Source organism: Carassius gibelio, chromosome B20, assembly GCF_023724105.1.
Source record: "Carassius gibelio isolate Cgi1373 ecotype wild population from Czech Republic chromosome B20, carGib1.2-hapl.c, whole genome shotgun sequence".
In the NCBI taxonomy this organism is placed as follows: domain Eukaryota; kingdom Metazoa; phylum Chordata; class Actinopteri; order Cypriniformes; family Cyprinidae; genus Carassius; species Carassius gibelio.
The window spans coordinates 13173917-13194755 of record NC_068415.1 but is presented as its reverse complement, the minus strand read 5'-3'; the positions used below and the strand labels follow the sequence as shown (position 1 = coordinate 13194755).

General features: G+C 38.9%; 1 protein-coding gene across 1 annotated transcript in view; it reads left to right on the top strand.

The window, feature by feature from the left end:
• The window catches only part of LOC127984290 (nesprin-1), a 129901-nt gene that overhangs the window by 101874 nt on the left and 7188 nt on the right, over positions 1-20839 (top strand). The window contains exons 71-92 of the mRNA XM_052586870.1: positions 5183-5338; positions 5478-5633; positions 5757-5927; positions 6018-6151; positions 6227-6410; positions 6565-6747; positions 7430-7576; positions 7662-7816; positions 7910-8057; positions 8395-8489; positions 8574-8808; positions 8904-9098; positions 10677-10802; positions 12337-12492; positions 12832-12990; positions 13174-13340; positions 16388-16550; positions 17051-17238; positions 18115-18265; positions 19560-19742; positions 20160-20297; positions 20568-20759. Of these exons, the coding sequence (XP_052442830.1) occupies positions 5183-5338; positions 5478-5633; positions 5757-5927; positions 6018-6151; positions 6227-6410; positions 6565-6747; positions 7430-7576; positions 7662-7816; positions 7910-8057; positions 8395-8489; positions 8574-8808; positions 8904-9098; positions 10677-10802; positions 12337-12492; positions 12832-12990; positions 13174-13340; positions 16388-16550; positions 17051-17238; positions 18115-18265; positions 19560-19742; positions 20160-20297; positions 20568-20759 (3582 nt within the window). The remainder of the gene's footprint in view (positions 1-5182; positions 5339-5477; positions 5634-5756; positions 5928-6017; positions 6152-6226; positions 6411-6564; positions 6748-7429; positions 7577-7661; positions 7817-7909; positions 8058-8394; positions 8490-8573; positions 8809-8903; positions 9099-10676; positions 10803-12336; positions 12493-12831; positions 12991-13173; positions 13341-16387; positions 16551-17050; positions 17239-18114; positions 18266-19559; positions 19743-20159; positions 20298-20567; positions 20760-20839) is intronic.

Below are 20839 nucleotides of genomic sequence, written 5' to 3'. Positions count from 1 at the left end.
TCGATGTCTCACCATGGGAATAAAAGATGTTATAACTCAGGCATAAAATGTCCGATCTTGCCCAAACTTCACTTGTGTGATAAGGGTCCTGGCCTGAACAGATCTGAAGGCCAATATTCCATCGAGTGTGGCAAAATGGCTCGATAGCGCCACCTACACACTTTCAACGGAGTGCGTATACACTTTAAACGGAGTGCGCCTCGAGCTATGTTTCACGTACATGTACAAAAAATCGGTACACACATGTAACACACCAATATCTACAAAAAAGTCTCTTGGTACGAAATCCGAATCCCAACAGGAAGTCAGTTATTTCGAATTTTCTCTGCAAACTTAGTGTTGTTTTGGCCATTTTCAGGGGTTGTACTTTAACGAACTCCTCCTAGATATTTATTCAGATCAACACCAAACTTGGTCAGTGTAATCTAAAGCCTTTTGCGATCTTAAAGTGCGAAGATCTTGAGGTTTCGTTAAAGGGCGTGTCCATGGCGGCCTGACAAATTTCGATGTTTCGCCATGAAATAGGATGTTGTTGTAACTCAGGCATAAAATGTCCAATACTCCCCAAACTTCAAATGTTCGATAAAAGTCCTGCCCTGAACACATCTGAAGGCCAATATTCCATTATAATGATAGCGCCACCTGCTGGCAACAGGAAGATTGGCACATATATGGTATAAACATTGATATATTCTACTTATATTTATGAGTTTAAACGCATATTTCTCACCGTTCACCTATTAACTAAAGCCACTCGCTGCCGGTGAGCCCGGGTGCGAGGGCCCGTTCACCGCTGCTTGCAGCTTTAATTAGGGCCCGAGCACCGAGGTGCGAGGACCCTCTTGTATCTGCTTTGTTTTTTATTATTATTATTCTTCTTCTTCTTCTTCTTCTCCCGAATGAATCGCATTTTTGAGGGCTTTAACATGCTCAAAAAGTCATGAAACTTTGCACACTCGTCAAACCTGGTGAAAATTTTCGTCTGATATAGGATTCAGAAGAGGGTGTGGCAAAATGGCTCGACAGCGCCACCTATACCAAGAAAATCAACAGCCTTCCAGCTATGTTTCACGTACATGCACGAAAATTGGCACACATATGTAACACACCAATACCTACAAAAAAGACTCTTGGAGCGAAATTCTAAACCCAACAGGAAGTCGGTTATTTTTAATATTATGAGCATATTTTGTGTAATTTTGGTCATTTCCATGTGTTGTATTTTAACGAACTCCTCCTAGAGAGTTCTTCAAATCAACACCAAATTTGGTATGCCTAATCTAAAGGCCTTTGCGATGTTAAATTGCGAAGATCCTGACTTTTCGTTGAAGGGCGTGTCCGTGGCGGCCTGGCGAATTTCGATGATTCGCCATGAAAAATGAAGTTGCTATAACTCACACATACAATGACCAATCTGCCCCAAACTTCACATGTTTGATGAGACTCCGAACCTGAACAGATTGACATGCCCATATTCAGTTATAGTCATAGCGCCACCTATTGGCAACAGGAAGTTACATATTTTACGCTGCGACGAACTACTCCTAGAAATTTTATGACATCAATGTCTTTTTTGTGGTCAGTCTAATCTAAAGGCCTGTGCGATGTTCAGTTGTGAAGATCTTGAGTTTTCGTTAAAAGGCTTGTTCATGGCGCCGCGACGAAGTTCGATGTCTCGCCATGCGAATAAAAGATGTTATAACTCAGGCATAAGATGTCCGATCTTCCCCAAACTTCACATGTGTGATAAGAGTCCTGGCCTGAACAGATCTTCAGGCCAATATTCCACCGGGTGTGGCAGAATGGCTCTATAGCGCCACCTATACACTTTCAACGGAGTGCGCCTCGAGCTATGTTTCACGTACATGTACAAAAATTGGTACACACATGTAACACTCCAATACCTACAAAAAAGTCTCTTGGTACGAAATCCGGATCCCAACAGGAAGTCGGTTATTTTGAATTTTCCCTTCAAAATTGGTGTTGTTTTTGCCATTTTCAGGGGTTGTACTTTAACGAACTCCTCCTAGAGATTTATTCAGATCAACACCAAACTTGGTCAGTGTAATCTAAAGCCCTTTGCGATAATAAATTGCGAAGGACTTGAGGTTTCGTTAAAGGGCGGGTCCATGGCGGCCTGACAAATTTCGATGTTTCGCCATGAAAAAGGAAGTTGCTGTAACTCAGACATACAATGTCCAATCTGCCCCAAACTTCACATGTTGGATAAGACTCTTGACCTGAACAGATCTACATGCCAATATTCAGTTATAGTCATAGCGCCACCTATTGGCAACAGGAAGTTACATATTTTACACTGCGACAAACTACTCCTAGAAATTTTATGACATCAATGTCTTTTTTGTGGTCAGTCTAATCTAAAGACCTGTGTGATGTTTAGTTGTGAAGATCTTGAGTTTTTGTTAAAAGGTGTGTCCATGGCGCCGTGATGAAGTTCAATGTCTCGCCATGGGAATAAAAGATGTTATAACTCAGGCATAAAATGTCCGATCTTGCCCAAACTTCACTTGTGTGATAAGGGTCCTGGCCTGGACAGATCTGAAGGCCAATATTCCATCGAGTGTGGCAAAATGGCTCAATAGCGCCACCTATACACTTTCAACGGAGTGCGTATACACTTTAAACGGAGTGCGCCTTGAGCTATGTTTCACGTACATGTACAAAAATCGGTACACACATGTAACACACCAATATCTACGAAAAAGTCTCTTGGTACGAAGTCCGAATCCCAACAGGAAGTCAGTTATTTGGAATTTTCTCTGCAAAATTAGTGTTGTTTTGGCCATTTTCAGGGGTTGTACTTTAACAAACTCCTCCTAGATATTTATTCAGATCAACACCAAACTTGGTCAGTGTAATCTAAAGCCTTTTGTGATCTTAAATTGCGAAGATCTTGAGGTTTCGTTAAAGGGCGTGTCCATGGCGGCCTGACAAATTTCATTGTTTCGCCATGAAATAGGATGTTGTTGTAACTCAGGCATAAAATGTCCAATCCTCCCCAAACCTCACATGTTCGATAAAAGTCCTGCCCTGAACACATCTGAAGGCCAATATTCCATTATAATGATAGCGCCACCTGCTGGCAACAGGAAGATTGGCACATATATGGAATAAACATTGATATATTCTACTTATATTTATGAGTTTAAACGCATATTTCTCACCGTTCACCTTTTAACTAAAGCCACTCGCTGCCGGTGAGCCCGGGTGCGAGGGCCCGTTCATCGCTGCTTGCAGCTTTAATTATTATTATTATTCTTCTTCTCCAAAATGAATCGCATTTTTGAGGGCCTAAACATGCTCGAAAAGTCATGAAACTTTGCACACACCTCAGAACTGGCGAAAATTTACGTCTGATATGGGTTTCAGAAGTGGGTGTGGCAAAATGGCTCAACAGCGCCACCTATACACGTTCAACGGTGTGCGCCTCGAGCTACGTTTCATGTACATGTATGAAAATCGGTATACACATGTAACTCTCCAATACCTACAAAAAAGTCTCTTGGAGCAAAATCCGAAACCCAACAGGAAGTCGGTTATTACTAATATTATGAGCAAATTTTGTGTCATTTTTGTCATTTCCATGCGTTGTATTATAACGAACTCCTCCTAGAGATTCATTCAGATCAACACCAAATTTGGTATGCCTAATCTGAAGGCCTTTGCGATGTTAAATTGCGAAGCTTTTGAGTTTTCGTTAATGGGCGTGTCCGTGGTGGCCTGGCGAATTTCGATGATTCGCCATGAAACAGGAAGTTGCTATAACTCAGACATACAATGACCAATCTGCCCCAAACTTCACATGTTTGATGAGACTCCTAACCTGAACAGATTGACATGCCCATATTCAGTTATAGTCATAGCGCCACCTATTGGCAACAGGAAGTGACATATTTTACACTGCGATGAACTACTCCTAGAAATTTTATGACATCAATGTATTTTTTGTGGTCAGTCTAATCTAAAGGCCTGTGCGATGTTAAGTTGTGAAGATCTTGAGTTTTCGTTAAAAGGCGTGTCCATGGCGCTGTCACGAAGTTCGATGTCTCGCCATGGGAATAAAAGATGTTATAACTCAGGCATAAAATGTCCGATCTTCCCCAAACTTCACATGTGTGATAAGAGTCCTGGCCTGAACACATCTGAAGGCCAAAATTCCATCAGGTGTGGCAAAATGGCTCGATAGCGCCACCTATACACTTTCAACAGAGTGCGCCTCGAGCTATGTTTCACGTACATGTACAAAAATCGGTATACACATGTAACACACCAATACCTACAAAAAAGTCTCTTGGTACGAAATCCGAATCTCAACAGGAAGTCGGTTATTTAGAATTTTCTCTGCAAAACTGGCGTTGTTTTTGCCATTTTCAGGGGTTGTACTTTAACGAACTCCTCCTAGAGATTTATTCAGATCAACACCAAACCTGGTCAGTGTAATCTTAAGCCCTTTGCGATGTTAAATTGCGAAGATCTTTAGATTTCGTTAAAGGGCGTGTCCATGGTGGCCTGACAAATTTCGATGTTTCGCCATGAAAAAGGAAGTTGCTGTAACTCAGACATACAATGTCCAATCTGCCCCAAACTTCACATGTTAGATAAAACTTCTGCCCTTAACAGATCTACATGCCCACATTCAGTTATAGTCATAGCGCCACCTATTGGCAACAGGAAGTGACATGTTTTACGCTGCGACAAACTACTCCTATTATTTTTTTGAGATTAACATATATTTTGTGGTCAGTCTAATCTAAATGCCTGTGCAATGTTAACTTTTGGAGATCTTGAGTTTTTGTTAAAGGGCGTTTCCATGGCGCCATGACAAAATTTGATGTCTTGCCACAGCAAGAGAAGTTGTTGTAACTCAAGTATAAAATGTTCAGTCTTCCCCAAACTTCACATGTTTGATAAGAGTCCTGGCCTGAACACATCTGAAGGCCAATATTCCATTATAATGATAGCGCCACCTGCTGGCAACGGTAAGATTGGCACATATATGGGATATACTTTGATATATTCCACTTATATTTAGGACATTAAATGCATATTTCTCAACGTTCACCTTTTTACTAAAGCCACACGATGGCGGTGAGCCCGGGTGCGAGGGCCCGTTCATCGCTGCTTGCAGCTTTAATAAACTGGTGTCTTTTTTGTTTCACAGATTCAGGTTTTAGAGGGTCTGCTTGAAAGCTGGTTAGAGTACGAGAACGTGGTTCAGACCTTGAAGACCTGGTTTAGTGTACAGGAAGAGAAACTCAAAAAGAAGCACAGGATTGAGGATGTTTCCTCAGCCCAGAATGCACTCAAAGATTGTCAGGTAGGTACTGCACCCTAGTTAATAGCGCAGTAATGCACAGTATAAGGATTCATGAGTAAAGATTAAACAGATAATACAGAAATGTTCAATGTGATTTGTTGTTTTGAAATATTGACATGACTGTGTCTGTGTATGCTAGGAAATGGAAGTGTTGGTAAAGGAGAAAGAGAAGGATCTGGAGAGGGCTGAAGAAAAAGGATGCTTGTTAATTCAGGATAAGAAAGGCGAAGCAGGCACTTTTATAATGGACACTCTAAAGGGTCTAAACCAGTCTTGGGCCAATCTGGATCACATGGTATGTTTCACCTAATGCATTTCGGTAAAGCATCTAGTTTTGTAATCTTCATTACAATATTTTCATAATTTTCACCAAACACACTGATTATCAGTCCTTCATGAGATTTGTGTGTTATTGCAGATTGGGCAGCAGACGGTCAGTCTCCGGTCAGTGCTGGAGCAGTGGAGTCTGTATAAACAAGCATATGAGGAGATTCAGGGCTACCTGATGGAGGGACGTTACACCATCTGTCGTCTACATCTTCTCACTGGCTCCCCAGAAGCTGTGCAGGTTCAAGTGGAGAACCTTGAGGTGCTAGTCTGCCACGAAACACTTACAAGCTTTTATTAGCATTATACAGAGAAAGAACCTAAAATCATCACGGGTTGTTGTGTGTTTCAGAGTTTACAAGACGAGTTGGAGAAACAGGAGAGCAGTTTACAGAAACTGGGCTCCATAACGCAACAGCTGCTGAAGAACTGTCATCCCTCAGTGAGCGATTCACTCAACACAGCTCTGGGTGATGTAAACCTCAGGTGAGTTTCTGATTTTAGACACTGATCAGTACAAAGTGTTTAGAAATCATTGACCTTCTACTGATCTGCTGTCAGGTGGAACACGCTGCTCGAGCAGATCTCAGATCAGCTGAGGAGGAGTAAGAGCCTGCTGCAACTGTGGCAGCATTACAAAGCGCTCCATGCTCAGAGCAGCACTGACATCCAGAAACTAGAGGATCAAGTGGAACAGATGCTCAAGAGCGCCACCCACAGGGACATCACAGAACAGGAAGTGAAGGTGTGGATTTATACATGATGTCTTTGCGTGCTTGGGTTATGTTAGTGACCCAAAAGTATATAAGCAATTGCTAATTCTGACAACTGTGTGCAGTTGTGAAAGCCTTATAGCAAGGGCCACAGTATTCCTCTTTGTAAAAGTGGTATTTGTGCAGGGCCTTATGGCGACTGAGGGATCCGTAGAGTCTGTCCTGCAGCAGCTGGATGAGTTTTCAGAGCAGCTGAGGCAACAAGTGGACCCCTCTGCCATGACAACCTTCCATACAGACCACCTGTCACTCACTCAGCGATTAGCAACAGTTGGGCATACCCTCCAAAGACGGCAGTCTCTGCTAGAGGTTCAGATGATTCAGATTTTACCTTGTGCACACATACACAGAACATTTATATATATATTATATATAGACTGCTGTTTAAAATTTGGGGTAAGATTATTTGATGTTTGGATCTCAAGCCTGCAGTTATTTGATTTCATTGAACAATACAGTAAAAACGTGTACACTTGAATTTACAGTTTAAAATAATAGTTATCTATTTAAATGTATTTTAAAATATAATTTATTTCTGTGATTGTAAAACAGAATTGCCACTAGCCATTACTCCAGTCTTCAGTGTCACACGATCCTTTAGAAATAATTTTTATACTGTATGCTGATTTTGTGCTCAAAAAAATATTTTTGTTATCCTATTTCAGGATTCTTAGATGAATAGAATGTTCAAAAGAACAACTTTTATTTAAAATAGAAATCTTTTGTAAAATTATGTTAAACTTTACTGTTATTTGTGATTAATTTAATGCTTCCTTGCTAAATAAAAGTATTTGTTTCCTTCAAAAATAAATAAATAAATCTTCCCGACCCCAAACCTTTAAATGGTAGTGTAAATTTAAAGTAAAATATTATAGTGTTTTTAATAAAATAATTTTCACACTATCCTTTCATAGTTTTTTGTCACTTCCACAGATGCCAGACTGTAAAGCCTGGCAAGTGTAAATGTGTTTTTCTCCTTTCTTTCCTCAAGGTGGGTATGAGGGACTATGAGAGGTTCAGTAAGGAGGTACATTCTCTGAGCCACTGGTCAGAAGAAGCTGAGAAGGTTCTGAAGGAACCCGACCCAATTGGTTCTCCAGATATCTCATCTGTGCAGGAACACATGGAAAAACTTAAGGTGAAATTAGTTTTCATTTAAAATAATAGGGTGTTATAAACACTTTCTTAAACTGACCTTTCTCATATGTATGTGTGCCTGCTAGACCCAAATGTTAAAGCTGAGCAGTCTTTCTCCTGATCTGGAACGTTTGAATGAGTTGGGTTATCAGCTTCCCCTCAACGATAATGAAATCAAGCGTCTGCAGAACCTAAACAGGAGCTGGTCGTCTAACTCTGCTCGCACGATAGAGAGATTCAGGTACGTGTGGTTACTGCGGATCTATGGAAGATTTTCAGTTGCTTCTTTAGTAGTGTGTGATGTTCAGTGGTCTGCATCTCTGTGTATGTGCAGCAAATTGCAAGCACTGCTATTGCAAAGACAGACCTTTTTGGAGAAGTGTGATGCTTGGATGACCTTCCTTACCCAAACAGAAGAGAAACTTGGCGCTGAGATTTCTGGAAACTACCAGAGCCTACTAGACCAGCAGAGAGAGCATGAGGTACTGACTTTTGTTTAGAATAACTACAACTAAAGGCCTGTTCCTTTACTCCAGTCTTCAGTGTTACGTGATCCTTCAGAAATCATTCTAATATGCTGATTTGCTGCTCAATACTTTTTTATTATTCTTATTCTTATTAGGACAATTTTGCCCCAGGATTTTTTCTATCAGTATTCTGTTTTTATTTCACAACTTGATGCCAATTTGTGCTTTAACCTGATGGCTATGCTAATCAGCTTTTTCAGTTTAAAAATGATACATAGGGTCATAGTTTAATAACCTACTTTATGCAACTGCTCTACTTTGTGTGTGTGTTTGTGTGTGTGTGTGTGAATAGCTATTCCAAGCAGAGATGTTTAGTCGACAACAAATTCTATACTCTATCATCAATGATGGACATCAGCTCCTGAATCAGGGACAAGTGGAAGACAGGTAACATTTGTTTACTTGTTTATTCTTATTCTTTCATTCAGACTTATAGTGAAACTCACTTTTTTTGTTCTCTCACCCCAAAAGGGATGAATTTGGCTTGAAACTGGCACTGCTTAGTAACCAGTGGCAAGGTGTGGTGAGGCGGGCCCAGCAAAGACGGGGGATTATTGACAGTTTGGTTCGGCAGTGGCAGCGCTACACAGAGCTGATAGAGAAACTGCGTCACTGGCTGCAGGAAGTGTCAGTGGAACCAGAGGAGCAACAGCAAGTGTCAACAGTAGCACTACAGCAGATCCGTGGCATGTTAGACCACATACAGGTAAAGAAGATATAGCCATATTTACATTAAAGCAGAAATAATGGCTTTGTGCAAATAGCCTGAAGTACCCTGGATGTCTACTTCTCTCCACCCAGCTGAAGGAGCGTGTGCTCCAGAGGCAACAGGGCAGCTACATCCTCACGGTGGAGGCCGGGAGGCAACTCCTCCTGTGGGCTGATGCCAGAACAGAGGCCTCACTTCACACTGAGCTGACTGATGTGCAGGAGCGCTGGAGGACCATTAACATCCGTCTCGACGAGAGGAAGAAAGAACTGCTCTCTTTGCTAAGGGTGAGTTAAGAGCAAACTTACTGTTTGTCTGGTTGCTGATTTGCTAGATATAGTAGTTTGTATCATTGACAGAGTACAAGCACATGACATTTGCTGTTTGGAGGAAGTTTGTTATTTCCAGATGGTAGCAAATCTTTTTTGAGTAAGTTTGGTTTAATTATTTACATTTGTTGGGTAATTTCCTTTAGATGAATGTGTGTTCCTGTAAGTTAGTTGGTTTTTGCAAATAATCAAATTCCATTACCACTGGTAAAACTGCTTATGTGTTGCAAATTAAATATGCTAAGTTTATTTTTTGTTACTATATATTATTACAACTACTTGAGCAAATAATTTTTGAAGTTGGTCATTTGTTTTTAATTAACAGCCTATAAATAGCAGATATTTATGGTTCTGTTGTATAGGGCAGTCATGGCTTATGCTTAGAGAGTTGTAACTCGACTTGTAACTCGAAGGTTAGCTGCAAGAATCCAGCAGGAATTGTTGTGTGGGGAGTGAATAACCAGTGAATTACCAGCGCGGTGTGTTTGTGTGTGTTCACTACTGTGTGTGTGTGCACACTTGGATGAATTAAAAACAGAGCACATATTCTGAGTAGGGGTGTTACAGTTTAGGATTTTTATAGTACAACATCTTTTAGAGATTTTAATGTGGTGCATCTATAATCAAACCTTCATGATCAGATTATTTAGTGGTTTGAATAGTCTTGGTTATTTTGTTTTAGTAAAATCAGGGATTGTTCATTACTTTGAAAGCTATATTGCTCTACAAACATCAGAAATACAGAAACATAAAAAAAATGAAATGTACAAACAAACATTCTCAAATCTATAAATGGATCACATGTTCAAAGTTATTTTCCTAAAAGAAAAGAAAGAGAGAGTGAAGGACTTTGCATCTGACCTTAGAGAGCAAAAAGAGGCGAGCTAGCATAACGAGAGTGAGAGAGTGTGTGATGTGTTTTTGTGAGTGCGTGTGAGGGGAATGAAAAAGGCAGTGAGGGAGCTGAGGACGAGAGAAATATCTTCAGTATTGTAGGAGGCAGGACACAGGAGGGAGTCCAAACAACACAGGGCAGAAGGGACTGGCAGTCATCTGCTCCATTTTGACGCAGCACACTGGGGCATAGAAAACAATTTTGGATTGCAAAAGGAAAATGGCTCCTCTTTCCTTCTGCCTCTGTCTCTCTCTCTACCTCTCTCTTCCACATCCCTCTATTTTCTCGGATTACATGATAGAAGGTACCGCACTGCTTTATCGCTGCATGATTATCTGTGTTTCTTGTGTCTCAGGACCATGACCCTTTGCTCTGCCCATGTTTAAATAAAGAACTGGTTAAATGTGACGTTCTCTATTATGTTCCTCATTAAAGATGTGATGATCTCTGTACATCTTTCTGACTTTTCCTCAAGTGTTGTAATAAACATGTTGCATTAGAGCTTTAAAATTGCTAAGGTACATTTTTCTAAGATACATAATTATGTATATTGTGCAGATTATACTGGCATAAACATCTCTTTATCATGCTCGCTCTTTCTCACGATTTCACTTTTTTCTTTTTTCTGGCTATGTGTGCAGGACTGGGATCAGTGTGAAAAAGGGATCGCTGCATCACACGAGAAGCTGAGGGACTTTAAGCAAAAGCTCTCTGTGCCTTTACCCGACCACCATGAGGAGCTGCACACAGAACAGATTCGCTGCAAGGTACATAAACAAAATCTGACTCATCTTGTGCCCTGTGACCTCTTAGATGTGTGTTGTTCAGCAACATCAGAGTATGTCTTATTATTAGTATTAAACACAATTTATCTGAGCAGATTTGCAGTGATAAAGCAACAGTATTTCGTTGGTCCAGATAATGATTGGTTTGTGCAGTCTGTTGCTGTCAACCACTGCATTAATAATACCCTTGCATGTTTCTTGCAGCATGTGTGTGTGTGAGAGTTGCCCTGACATTCTGCTGAATTTTTTATCTGCAAAGGAGGGTTGAATTTTTACATGTGATGTTGCAGAGAGGTGTGTGAAAGTAACATCAACCTCCTCTGGTCTGTATGAGCCGGACTGTCAGCTAGAGTCTCTTTGACTTTGCCTGAAGGAAGGAAGTTGAGGTGCATGCTAATAATTAGGGATGAAACCATAACCGTGAGCAGGTTGATAATCGATTCAAATATGTGACGATTCAAACCTTTTGAGATGCAAAACAAAACGCGATTCATTTAGGGGTAGGAATTTATATGCATGCATGTCTGAGGGGAACTTGCTGTCTTTTATGTTTAGATGGTACTTTTCTTTTTTCTTTTCTTGGTATTTTTGCCTCTGTATAATGCACATTAAAGTTCATAAGTGCAGCGCTGCTTTGTTTTTATGGTTTACTTTGCTTCTGTTTTTGCTTCAAATTTTGAAATTCTACAATTAAGATTGAAAACTGCTCATGTTGCATGTATCAGCATCTTTATTTGAATCATGATTAAAATGCAGTGGTTTGGTGTTTGGTGAAAATCGTTACATCCCTAATGCTAATCATTCTAAAACATAATGTCATCAGAGATGCTGGCCTTTAATAAGAAGTACTTATGCAGCAGAAAAAAAAAGAAAAAGCTTTTTTTAAAAGCAAAATATTGACCGTTTTAAAAAAAATCTAATTTACTGCTCAAACTTTTTTCTAATCTTTATATTAGGATTATACAGTGTAACTTTCTGTGAATGTCAGCAGAGATATCAATAATATCAGTACAAATGCAGTTAAGATGTTTTGGTTGTAACTGTGTGTTGGGGAAGAATATGTGCTGTCAGTCTTCTTTTTTAGATAAATGTAATCAGCAGTCTTAGTAAATATTTTATTTTATTTTGGCTTGGTAGGGGTAATGTTAAGGACAGGATAGGTTTTATTTTTAAACAAATTAATGTATTTTTTTAAATTATAATTATTTTATTTTTCATTTTATTTATTTATTTTCTTATTTTGTTAACAATATTAACTTTTTGAACTCTATATTATTTGATTTTAACTTTAATTTAAACTATGTAATATTTTTAATTAGTCTATTTGTACATTTTACATGGGTTTTGTATGTTTTTTATTTTTTTTTATTTTAAAAACTTAATCCTAAATTTTAATTTCAACAGTTACAGTTTGAACTTAATTTGACTATATTTTACTATTTATAATTGTATGTATTTTATTTGATGATTTGATTTCTGATGAGTTCATGAATGTATGTGTTTGTGTGTATGATAGGACCTGGAGAGCAGTATTGAAGGCTGGGCTGATGATGTAGCCGGCCTGTGTATTCTGAGGGAATCTCTCTCCAGCGGCCTCAGTGCTGATAACCTCACAGTCCTACAGGAGAGACTTATATTACTCCAGAGACAGTGGGAGGAGACTTGTCACCAGGTACACACACACACAGTCTGTCCCTTTGCATTTGTTTAACACCATAACACAAACTTTAAGAATGAATGTTGTTGTTGAATCAAAGTTCTTGATGGCTCCTTATTTGCTCTGAACAACATCGTATAAAGGATTTAAATGAAATTGTGCCTCGTAATCCGGGATAACTCTTAGTAAAGAAAGGACCATGAAAAAGAAGGAAGGTGCATCACAATAAAGTATTACTGTACCAAAGTACTAAATTAAGTTTTTGCACCTTTTCTTGTCGCCCGAGACGTCCTTTCTTTATTCGTAAGCTGTACTCAGTATGGTGTAATTAATCATTGTCTGTCATCCCTGTAGCTGTCCCTGCGCAGGCAGCAGGTGAGCGAGAGGCTGAACGAGTGGGCCGTGTTCAATGAGAAGAACAAAGAGCTGTGTGAGTGGCTCACACAAATGGAGAGCAAGGTCTCACAGAACGGCGACATCAGCATTGAGGAGATGATTGAGAAACTCAGGAAGGTGAAATTAACACACAATCACAACATATTTATTTTTAATGAAATCAAGAAATTTATAAATAATCATCCCATTGACCTCTAAAACTTATTTTTTTCTTATTACTTATATCAATGAATACGTGAAAAACAATCTACTCAAAAACTTATATTCAACTAAAAAAACATTCAATCTCTTTGTTATCAGGACTATCAGGAAGAGATCTCAGTGGCCAAGGAGAACAAGCATCAGCTGGAACAGATGGGGGAGAGATTGGCTCAGGCCAGCCATGAAAGCAAAGCTGCAGAAATCCAATACAAACTCAGCAAAGTCAATGAGCGCTGGCAGCATCTGCTTGACCTTATAGAAGCTAGGTGAGTCTTTCAAATGATATTGCATGCCGTTGTACCTATTGTTGTACATTGTTGTCAAAAGAGATGAGTTTTCAGCTGTCGCTTGGAAATGGTCAGGGATTCAGCATTCCAGATAGGGGTGTGAAGATCATTCCACCAGTCAGGAATGGTGAACGAGAATGTTCTGGAAAGTGAATTTGAGTCTCTCTGTGATGGTACCATGAGGCGTCACTCACTAGCAGATCTCAGACTTCTGGAGTGGATGTAAATTCGTAGCAGTGAGTGGAAGTAGGCGGGTGCTGAGCCTGTGGCTTTTTTAAATGCAAGCATCAATGTCTTGAACTTGATGCGAGCTGCAACCGGTAGCCAGTGTAAGGAGATAGCACACATCAAGACACCGTGGTGTCTCTGGATATGACTGGTAGTTGAGTTGTCTGCAGTCAGAACTGAAATCTTCTCACATGTGGTGTTGATTTCACTGTGGCCAGGACGTGAGAGTGTCATCCTCTCTCTTGCACTCTCACTCATGTGCATTAGCTCAGTGTGACAGCTGCTGTTTTGAGTTTTCCCGAAGTGTAATAGATTGGATTCAGTTAAAGAGCTAATTGCAGAGATTTTGCTCAAGGAAAAGGATCCACACTGTTCACAAGTAAACATATTTCAGATAACACATTCAGTTGCCTTTCTAAATGCATGGCATTCCAACTTATATTGTTTTTAAATGTAGTTAGTCATAAATACTATAACCAACCCTGACAGAAAACTTAATGAATTTTTACAAAAAAGAAAAAAACTCTTATTTACTTTATTTTTATACTATTTATACTAATGAGGATATCCCTAAAAGGAAGTTTTACTCGGTTTACAAATTTGGCCCAAAATATTTTGGATTTCTACTTAAGTCATTTTGGATTTCCCAATTATCATTTTTCTTTAAAATAACCTATGCAACAACTGATGTTGCTCTTGCACAAATATAATTTCATTGTTACTTTATTTTCCTTTTGTTTGGTTTACTGTTACATGAGTAAAGTGAGTAAATGAGTTGAAATTAATAATAACTGGTAATTGGTTTCACAAAGGTTAGAACAATGCTGACAGTGGAGTATGAACACCGACTTAAACAAAAATCATCCACAATAATAGATTATTATTTTAAACCAAAGAAATGTTGCTATTGTTTAGCACTTTCTTCATTTTTTTCTCTTAATATTCTTTATTTTTATTTTAATAAAACAAAAATCAAGAATAATTGTTCAGTGTCTGTTTATATGAATAATGAGCGACACACACATTCCAGTCCTCTGATCAGCACATGCACATGACTGTCTTCTTATTATAGCCAGAGCAGTATTTGTCACTCCCAGCTGCTCACGTCTGCACTTGAGAACAGTTCACACACACACACACACACACACACACACACACATGCTCAGATACCCCACACACTAACCTGGGGACTAGAGAAAGCCTGGTCGCTTTGCTGTTCAGACGAAAGAGAAGGGGAATTTTTACAGGGTGGAAGTTGTTCTTTCTTCTGGGACACTTAATCGAGAAGATTAGGCCCAATGGTGCTGGATATGGGCACTGATAACATGGCAGGAAGCCCTGGACAGGACTCAGATCTGCCCGAGTGTGACTGCGACATTAACAGGCAGGAAAACATTTATCCACTTATCATTTACAGATTACAGATTCTCTTTTAATGCAATTTAATTTTAATGTGGTGATGGAAGTTTCAATGAAATGTGGTATGTTCTGTCATACTTAGACACGTCTTATGTTAAAGTGTCTTAAATGTATTTAATAAAGTTTTTGTGGGTTAATTATGTCATTTCGTGACATATATGATTTTCCAGTAATTCCTCTGAAAATTTGGGATGGTTAAATGGAGAAAATGCTATACCATGCTGTATTTGTTGATCTTCTGTTGCTGTTGCGGTGGGTTCAGTTTCAGTGTGTATTTGTTCTGTAGGAATGTAGGTTGAAGCACAGTCACACTGAACCGTTCACATACCAGGGTTATATGAGGGCTTTATCTCATCAGCTTAAACTATGTCTGTGTTTTGGCTAACTGCCTAAAGCATACACCAAAGTTTCAATCAAAGTTAGCAGAAGTTGAAATGTGTCCACTTTGCATCTGTGCTCTTTGCTTCACATCCAGTCTGAGATAAGACATTTTTCTGAGATCTACAGTAGATCTGGAATGGTGGCACAGCTGACACATGCTATGCCGGTGTGCGCGTGAGTCTCTGTTAGTGGCACTGCATCAGGCATGTGATTCTGTATTTTTAGGCACATTCAGGATTTCTAGGAAACTCTGACACCACTGGATTGCATTCTACCTCTGCTTATATTGTTATATATGCAAGACAGCTTGACCTTACTAAAAATAACTTTTAAATAACAATGTATTGTAATGCAAATGCTTTACTTTTAAATATCTATGTAAACTATATGTGTATATTTAGACTGAAAACATTTAATAGATGCTAGAGAATCTTGTTGCTATGCTATTATTAACATTATCATTAAATAAGCATTCTTTTTTTAGCTAATTATGCTGTGATGAAAGTAGAGATGAACTTATTTTGTATTTTCATGGCTGTTGCAATACTAATTATTTTTCTTTAAATGTCCATTGTTGACAAATATAAATGAAATAAATAATTACTGAACTATTATAATACTATTATATCAACTTGATATAAATTACTATTAATTTATAATTATTTAATAATGATTATTTATTTTATTTGTTTATTAAAAGGTATATCTATTACAATAAACTATCAGATGTATTTTAGTCCTCGTTTTGGGCTATGTCTAACTTAAACTGCTATTGAAAGACATCAATAGTATCACAAAAGAAAATGAATAAGGAGTGGACATCCCATATTTACTTGTTCTTGAAAGGCAAATTTCATGTTTCTTTGACTAAACATTAGGATGTTTGCACTGCACAGGCCTGGTTTATGTAGCTTAATTACACTTGCAGATTAATAACACTTTTTGCAGAATGTGTTGTTAATATGTGTTGTCTGTGTCTCTGTCTCTGGGGTCTGTAGGGTAAAGAAGTTGCGCGAGACACTGGTGGCCGTGCAGCAGCTGGATAAGAACATGAGCAGTTTGCGCTCCTGGCTGGCACACATCGAGACTGACCTCTCACGACCCATCGTCTATGAAACCTGTGACTCACATGAGATCCAAAGAAAACTCAAGCAGCAGCAGGTAATCCACGCACACACTAAAAAGACATGAATTTACATGGTTACATAAAAGTCTGTCAGTATAGTAAGTCTTAGGAAAGCTCAATAAACAAATAATTTTGCACAAACACACACACATTTCTTAGTATATATTAAAAAATAGAATTAAAAAGTAGTTAAATCTCTGCAAGTAAAAATAAGAGTTTATAGGCCTGGTGAAAAGTCAAAATAAGAGCATGACGACTTCTCGGTCAGTCAATGACCCACTTACTGTTTCAGTATCACAGTGGATCCTCACTTTACCCAGCAACAGCCTCTTTCTGAGTCAGAGACAAATTATCACTGTAAAGAAGCAAACATTTTTAGAACTGACGATGCAACAAGATGAAACACATTTGTAGAGAAATGCATGACCACAAGCTCCTTTGCCTAATAAACAGAAATGAAATAAAAAAACAGCCAAGATGATTAAAATGTCAGATGTTGTGAGAAGCTGAGTAGAAGTCTACTAACTCTGTGCAGGATCTGCAGCGCGATATCGAGAAGCACAGCACAGGTGTGGCATCAGTACTGAACCTGTGTGAGGTGCTGCTGCACGACTGTGACGCCTGCGCCACAGAGACCGAGTGTGAATCCATCCAGCAGGCCACACGCGGCCTCGATCGCCGCTGGAGAAACATCTGTGCTATTGCCATGGAGAGGAGGATTAAGTGAGTGTAAATTGAGGCACTGGAAAACGTACACATTCGTTTTTTGTGTAAAAGTACATTACTGTTTAAATGTTTAGGGTTCAGTAAGGTTTTTTAAAAAGGAAATTTGTGAGCTGATAATGAGCTATTTAGTATAGTTGAAGTTGAATCGGGCCATCAGAGGAACAGGTGTGAGAGCATGTGTCATGCCAGAAGACTCTGTGTATACAGGTGAAATCAGAGCTGACTTCAGCAGATGATGAACTGTTTAACAGCTGGCTTTTTAAAATAAAGTATTTTTAGTAAACCCCCTGGATGATGTTGTACAATTATATTTCCAAGTTAATAAACTGGACTTTACAGTGTCGTGAAAATGTTTTTGCCCCCTTCCTGTTTTTTGTTTTCTTTTTTTTGCATATTTGAGACACTTGAAAGATTCAGATCATCAAACAAATTGGAATATTATAGAAAGATAATACAAGTAAATACAAAATGCAGTACAAAAAGCAATGTGGCTGAATTAAAACAATTCTGCAAAGAAGAGTGGCCGAAATTCCTCCCCAGCAATGTGAAAGACTCATTGCCAGTTATCACAAACGCTTGATTGCAGTTGTTGCTGCAAAGGGTGGCTCAACCAGTTATTACATTTAGGGGACAATTACTTTTTCACGTAGTGACAGGCAGGTTTGGACTGCTTTTTTCCCTTAATAAATGAAATCGTTATTTCAAAACTGCATTTTTTTTTACTTGGGTTATCTTTTTGTAATATTAAAATTAGTTTGATGATCTGAATCTAAGTGTGACATACATGCAAAAAATAAATGAAAAAACAGGAAGGGACAAAAACATTTCCACTGCACAGTATGTGTTTGAAACTTACTGTTTGTGTTTTTGCAGGATTGAGGAGACATGGAGGTTGTGGCAGAAGTTTCTGGATGATTACTCCCGTTTTGAAGAGTGGCTGAAAGTGTCAGAGAGGACCGCAGCTCTGCCCAACTCCTCTGGAGTTCTGTACACCATCGCTAAAGAGGAGCTCAAGAAGTTTGAGGTACTCCGAGATCCACAGAGAGAGTTAATAAGGTTGAGCTAGTGAGTCAAGAGGATAATAGTGAATAGGGCCTGAATACAAAGAGACAGATAAGTTACAAGAATACTGTTGGGAAAGAAAAACTGCAGGCCTCCAGTGGCTGCTGGAGTCCAGTGCAGTCTGCTTCAACCTTTAGTCTTTTACAATCTGTAAAATGTCATTGATGACTAAAACAAATGCTAAACCATTATTTCTTTTAAATATGCACGTAACCAATGTGTGGTTTTCAGTTTTTTTGTGAATTTAGGGCCAGTTTTACTAACAGCCTGCGTCAGAACTAGGGCTGTCAAAAATAGCGCGTTAACGGCGTTAATTAGTTGTTTGTCATTAATTACGTCAAATTTTTGAACGCATTTCACGCATGCTCAGTGTGACAAATTATTCAGGTCAGGAAAGTCTCGTCGATCTCTGAATTCTCAAGATAGTAAAAAACAGCGGCGAGCGCTGCGACGAAAACACAGAAGAAGCTTAAGGTTTTACACCATTTACTCTCAAATACATTCATGCCAAGCGCGATAAACAGAGACGACTTTGGTAGTTGATACGCTGGAGCTTCTTCCTGTTATAGCGTCCTGTGTTTCACATTGCCCATGCGCAGAACGCATACATGCAATGCAGCGAAAATTACAGCTGTTTGGAAAAGCATATGCATTTTTACTTGGTTTTACTGGCACTTGAAGCCTTCAGAAGGTGAAAATATCGATCCTAAAGTATTGTGGCAGAGCAAATGAACACCTCCCAAAAACAAGAGTGCCCAGAGTGCAGAGGGCGCATGTTTGTGTTTCTGAGTTCATGCTTGCGAGTTTCTCTATGCATAATTTCATAGATATGTGGCTATATTTAACCACTGGTTCACCTAAAACTCTTACACTATCTGTAGTTAAATGGCATGGTTTGATATAGTGCACAGGTAAATTTGATCTATGTATATGTTAAACTTTTGAGATTCAGAAAAAAAGAACCACATATTGATGAATCAATACATGAAAATTATGTATATGTGTCCTGTTATTTATCTTTTGGTATGCATTTCAGAAAAAAATGGTTACGATTCAGGTGTAATTGCAAATAGTGATTAATCATGATTAATCCACTGAAAATTCTGATTAATTTGATAAAAAAATTTAATCATTTGACAGCCCTAGTCAGAACAAATCGTCTTTTTGGTGTTAAAATAGTACTACTTTGCCCTGTTTATTAAAACTAGCCCTTAATATTTTGTTTGCACAGTGTAATGGTGTTATTGAAATTACAGGCATTTCAGAGGCAGGTACAGGAGTTTCTGACCCAGCTGGAGCTGATCAATAAGCAGTATCGAAGGCTTGCACGTGAAAACCGCACAGACTCATCCTGCCATCTACGACAAATGGTGCATGATGGGAACCGACGCTGGGATGTACTACAGAGGAGAGTAGCTGCCATCTTGCGCAGACTTAAGGTGATATATTATCAGTTATATATCATATATGCTACCATTCAAGAGTTTTGGTGTCAGTAAGATTTTTTTAAAGAAATTAAAAAATAATAATTAAATTTATAAAGTGACATTAAATATATTTATTTTGGATTTCAAATAAATGCTGCTCTCAGAATCCCAAGAAAAACATACATTACTGTTTTCTCAAGAATATTAAGCAGCTCAAATATTTTCAACTTTGAAATATTTAGGAAATTAACCAAAACAGCATAATAGAATGATTTCTGAAGAATCAAGTGACATGGAAGTCTTGAGTGATAACTTACTGTGTGTATAGTTATATATACAGAACCTCTGTAAGAATCACTGTTGATGCAGGAACTAAACTACAAAGAGATGCAGCATGATTAATTGACTTGTTCTTCTTTTGTCCTGCAGCATTTTATTGGTCAGCGAGAAGAGTTTGAAACCGCCCGAGATGGTGTTCTGGTATGGCTGACTGAGATGGATCTGCAGCTCACCAACATCGAGCATTTCTCAGAGTGTGACGTTCAGGCCAAGATCAAACAACTAAAGGTAAGGGCTGTGTGAGCATTAATGAATAATATACATTTTTTAAAAATATGTGTGGGCAGCACTCCAACATATGGCACAGCAGTGCTACGTGGTTATTTGAGTTTGAGTCCTAGTCCATTATTTCCTGTCAGTCCTCATACTGTCCAGTCAAAATACATGCACAGAAATGCATTTTCTTCAATCAGACAGGCAAATGTTTAAGGATATTTGAGTGTGAATTTGGATTCAGAATTACTTGTCACTTTACTTATGAACACTTGTGCGTCACAGGCGTTCCAGCAGGAAATCAGTCTGAACATGGGGAAGATGGAGAGCGTTTTTGGGCAGGGGGAGGTGCTAATGGAGAAGAGTGAGCCTCTGGATGCTGCTGTCATAGAGGAGGAGCTGGATGAGCTGCAGAGATACTGTAGGGAGGTGTTTGGTCGAGTGGAGCGCTACTACCAGAAACTCACACGCCTGCCGGTAAGACACAACTTCAGACATGCATGCACTCTTGTTTGTTTCAGCTTTTGCTTTGCCTGTGTAAAGGTGGCTCTCACATT